This window comes from Manacus vitellinus, unplaced genomic scaffold, assembly GCF_001715985.3.
Source record: "Manacus vitellinus isolate BGI_N305 unplaced genomic scaffold, ASM171598v3 scaffold_6_pilon, whole genome shotgun sequence".
Taxonomy (NCBI): domain Eukaryota; kingdom Metazoa; phylum Chordata; class Aves; order Passeriformes; family Pipridae; genus Manacus; species Manacus vitellinus.
The window spans coordinates 18,764,571-18,769,757 of NW_021940750.1; the positions used below are offsets into that span (position 1 = coordinate 18,764,571).

Genomic DNA, 5,187 nt, shown 5'->3' on the forward strand with positions numbered 1-5,187 from the left:
CCCGCCGTGATGGCAAAAGTCTTTCTTTCGCCCCAGCTTTAATTCCTTCTCTGAGCATTTCGAGGCACCCCTGTGTTTAGTAAGCCGAGCAATAAGTTTGTACTTAAAACAGTGTTGTATTGGAAAAACTTTTTTCTTTTATTTTCTTCCCCCCTCCCCATATATTTTTAATTTTCTAAGCGTCCCACTGCCTCATACTGGCTCAGGCTGTCGCATGTGCCAAACCGCAAAGCCTATAGAGCACAGGTCCTTGCAGCTGAGGAGAGCTCCCGCCTGTGTCTTAGGTAAATTAAAGACCTCTGTGTCTTCGTGTGTCTGTATATTGACTATTTTCATAGGGGTTTAGCTGTGGTTTGCAGCTCAATATTGAAAGGCGTTATTGATACTTGCAGGGGAATATTGAGAAAAATATTTTTTCCTTTTTTTAAATATTTTCTCTTAATTTTTTTTTCTTACTAAGGTTACCGTCATGAGAACAGCACTGTCATACTCCAAGACCTCATCGACACGTGGAGTGTATTTGTTGCAGTCCAGAAGATCCGACTGCTAAGAATTATTCCATCCAAAATACATATATTTTGATTACTTGCTCTTAGATTGCCCTGTCACCAACGATTCACCTGATTAAGTACAGTGACCTTTCTCCTTCCGAAAATAAAAATTTGAAAATGAATGACTCCTTTCCATTAATGTCTTTTCTGACTAATACATACCATAACTTTTATTCTATTCTAGCATTTCTAGAATGAAGACAATATATACAATTAGAACACACTTATTACTTAGAAAATATATTAATACATATTAAAATCTTACATGTTACCAGAAATTTGAAGGAATTGGCAAACCTTTAAGCCAGTACAGTAGACTGAAATATTCTAACTTCTCAGATGAATATGTATTTGCCAAGAAGTTGAAAAGTACTCTACAAATAACCCTGTTATCAGATAATATGTGGAAAACACTGTATCATTCCTTTATTTTTAGTGAAAGAAACATATTTTCATAAGATCAAGAGGAGTCTGGAAACACATTTTTTCCAATCTTTAAAAACCCAAACTGCTGCTTAAAAATATTGAGTGTCCCTTGAAGTTCCATCCTGTAAAATTCTGTGTGCCTCTTAGAGGCACTTAGAATGGCTGGCATTTAATTATGTCTTACTTATTACATTCCAGTAACCCATAGATTATAACGTGCTCTGTAACAGAGCAAAACAACAGTCCCTGTTAACAGGTTGATAACCAAAGATCGGAAGTACCTCTGAAGGCCTCTTGCTTCTGCCACTGTGTTTCCAGATTTCATTTGACTTGAGCACGGCAGAAGCCCACACAGTTGTCTCCTCATGGGCCTGCATTAAGCAGTTGACCTCTCAGTGCAGCACCCCCCCCTTGGGATGCTTTGAGCCCAGTTGCCTCTGTGTGTTTGTGCTTGTATGTATATGTGTGTTTGTGTGTGAGACTTTGTCCCAGTGGGGAAGAAACTCATCAGTAGGTTGATCTCTCCAAAATACTAGAAGCAACAGAATAAAATCCACTAATCTATGCTGCTGATAATGGAAGAGAAGAAACAATCTGCAGCCCAGAGTCCACCCAGCTATCCTTCAATATCCTTAGACACCTCTTTCCCTTGCTTATTGGCATTAGGAGAGTGATCTCAGAAGGCTTTATTCTTAAAGATTGTATCAAGGAAAGAAGTATTTGAAGGTTGCATTCATTCAGCAGGGCATTGCTATGTATCTCTTGATTGTTTCACCTGTCCGTCCTGTATCTTGAGTGAGTTTGACCTAGTGCCTTTCATTCATATGGGCACATGAAAGATTTTTGCATGAACTTGTATGTCCTTCATTTGTATTTATTGAATTTTTGAGGAGATAATGGTCTGAGCAAGTCATTCCCACCTTTCCTGTTGTCAAAGGTCACTAACAGCCTAGAAAGGCAAAGGGATAAGCAAGGACACTGAGCATAAAGGAGCCAAGCTAAGGTTGCCCACAGCTCTCTCCATGGTACCCCACACCTGAGAGGGGTGGTGGGAGCCCACAGGATGCACACACCCCCGGCTCTATTTCACCTGTCCTGATGATGTCCAGTTGCTTCCAGGCAGAAGCAACTGGGTTGAAGCTCAGGATCTATTTGTTGCTGGGTTCATTTTCAAAGATGAAAATGTTCTGAGAGGCTTTGCCCGCTGTGTGTACACAGATTGTTGCCTCTGCTGAAACACCCAAGGAAACTCAGGTGTGTGTCCTCCAGCCACCCACCACCCCACAGAGGTGAGGGGTGAGAGTTGGGCCACCACAATGCTCTACCAGTGCCCAGCCACTGGAAAAGAAAGAGGGTCTTTGTCCTAGACCTTTCTGGCTTCTACAATTTCTGCCTGAATTTGGGATATGCTGATGATTGGGGGGGGAGGAGGGCGGGGAGGAATCAGCTGTTGTTCTAAATGAAAGTGATACTTTAAAGTCCAATAATCTTTGTACCAGTCTCTCTGGAAATACAGAACGCTAAAAATTAGATCTAGAGAGCTGCCTTCGACCTCTACCTGCTAAATCTGGATTAAAAAAAAATGGAATTCTGTTTAATTTGGTGAATCTCTTGTGTTTATTTTTACTTAGCACTGCATAGCATTACATACAACTTTTGGCTCTGGAGGGGATGAAGGGCAGGAAACCCTGGACAGATTTAAACCAGAAAGAAATACAGGCTAACTAATGTCTGACTGGTTCAGTGAGATGGAGATGGTACTGTGTCCTCCTTTTTACTAGAAAGATATCTGGCATGAAAGCAGGATCTTTGTTGCCTAGGAATTAAGTTGTTGCTGCTGCTTATTCCTTACCTGAACTCCTAATCCTCTGTTTGTGCTATGACACAAAACAAATCATTTCTCATAGACCAAAGGACTGCCTTGTTACAATTAAAGTCTATTGTGTAAAAGTATAAACGGCACATTGATCGTTAAGGTAAGCTGACTTGTAAAGAGTAATTCTTGGACATGAACTATGTGGTCATTTAATGTACACTTTGGAGAAATCATTATGCACAGGGAGGTAAATTACAAACAGTAAAATGCTTAGTTAGCCAGTTAACATGTATGCTTGGTCTAAATAGACCCCAGTAGAAACATTATGAGGTCTGGGTCCTCTTTCTGCAGAAGACACAAGTGTTTTGATACTGCTTTCCCTGGGAACATCTTATTCTAGATTTCTTAAAATTTCTTAAACATAGAAGAAGCCCCCTCCCCTCAAATAAAAATAAACCCCTACGGCACTTTACAAAGTGGGAAATATCCAGAAATCCTTGAACCTCGGACTCTGCTGAGGTCCATGTAATCTCAGTCACACTCATTAGGAAAAGAAAAAAGAAAACTACCCCCTGCCCAGGGAGTGTTTAAAAGGATGAGTGTGGATCCACTGAAATGAGTCCTGTCAAGGTCAGCTTTGTCTCGTAAGAGGAAAGGTGACAGGGTCAGCGTTATTGCACATGATGAAACCCCCACGGAGACTGGAAGAGGTCATCTCTCTCCTCCTGTCTTCCCCTTTGGCCAATGTGTCCCTTGCTGGGGCAAACCTCCCAAGGAAGGTGATGAGATTTCTTGCTGCCAGAGAGAAACCCTCGGCTGGACAGTTTAGAGTTCCAGGTTCCCCTTTTAGGGTGAGGTGGAAGAACTCCTGTTTCCCAGAGTACAATTTGATTTTTGGGAAGCGGAATGTTCTCCCGACCCCCCAGGGCAGGCAGGAAGTTCCAGGGTGACGGACGCACATTGTTGGGCCCTTTCCATATGATTACCAGCGCCTAGAGGGCATTGCCTCGGATAAGCATCTCTGGGGATCCTGATGCCTCCCACTTCTGCACCTGCGCAAGCTCTTACGGGGCACCTGCAGTGGGCGCTGGGAAATTTGGAAACACAAGCGGGTTCTGTGGTGGGATAGTTGTCCACGTGCTGGTGCGCAGAGACCCGTCAGACACGGTTTGCACCTCTAGCCCATCTCGCCACCGCTCCTCCTGCCCGCCGACACGCGTGTAATGCACCCGTGCAGGGCCCCATAGCCACCCTATAAAGGCAATGCCTTTAGCCTCTCATCGCTGTATTTTGCTTGGCTTTGAAAATTAGCCTGTTTGTATAACACCAATAGAAAACATTTATACTGGAAGCCAAACAGGCAAATATTTTAATCTCTCATATTAACACAGCGGTTTTCCAATCGGTTGATTTTTGTGCTCTATTATTTATTTATTTGTGTATGTGTTATTCATTCATTCGCTCCATTCGTTCATTCATTCACTCATTCATTCTCTCCGTCATTCATTCATTCCTCCGTCTCTTGCCCTCCACCGCCGAGCCCGCAGTAACCCGGGCTGTGCCCGCCGCCCCCTCAGGAGGTAGCCCTCGATTTGTCGCCTGCCCAGTGTCAGGGTGTGATGGTGCTGAGAGCCACCACACTGATCCCTAATAGGACAGACTTCTGGGTGTCCCTGCAGTCCCTGGAGGGGGGGAGGGGGCGCCGAGTGAGAGGACTGTTTGCCTGCTTGGTCTGCCTGTGCTGGCGCCCCGCCGCCGCGGTCTCCGCAAGCAGCGCGAGCAGTGAGGGACCACGAGCACTGCGCTGCACCCAGGCAAAGTCCAAGATAGCGGCACCCGCCTGCGCCCCAGCTGACACTGGGGGGACGTCGGGGTGCGCCGTGGCAGGTAGCGGAGCGGGGTCGTCCGGGGAGGAGAACGGAAAGAACCTCCAAGCGCGCCCGTGCCGGCTCGACCGGCGGAGTGGGAATGCGCAGTCAGACCACCAACATGCCTGGAGCCGTACAATCCGCCACTTAATACACTTCTGCAATTTAAACTTCTGGGGACCCCCTCTTTCCAAGCCGATTTTCGATATAGGTGTTTTCTCATTACACTCCCCCCCCCTTTCCTTTGAAATGCCCCCCCACCCTCATTCCGTTCCCTTCTTCTGAAGCCTCTCTCTCTAATTCTAGATGAGTATTACTTTGCTCTTTTCGTTGGCCAAGCACAATTGTGTTATTGGAGATAATGAATTCAATCCCCATCAAAGAGTATTAGGAGCGCCTCGGCCCTGTAGTGCCTTTTTTCAAACGGGGAATGAAAGGCAGAGAGAAAATTCTCTGGGTAGCCTCTGCGCTGGCAGCTTTTGAAGTGAAAGGAGGCGGGCATTGTTGTTCACATTTTTGTCCATAC

The 5,187-nt window shown here is 45.2% G+C and overlaps 1 protein-coding gene across 1 annotated transcript in view; it reads left to right on the forward strand.

Annotated features, from left to right (window-relative positions):
• Positions 1-614, forward strand: part of MIPOL1 (mirror-image polydactyly 1) — a 197,861-nt gene extending 197,247 nt beyond the window's left edge. The window contains exon 13 of the mRNA XM_018082928.2: positions 461-614. Within this exon, the coding sequence (XP_017938417.2) occupies positions 461-473 (13 nt within the window). The 3' untranslated portion in view covers positions 474-614. The remainder of the gene's footprint in view (positions 1-460) is intronic.
• The last annotated feature ends 4,573 nt before the right edge of the window (positions 615-5,187 follow it).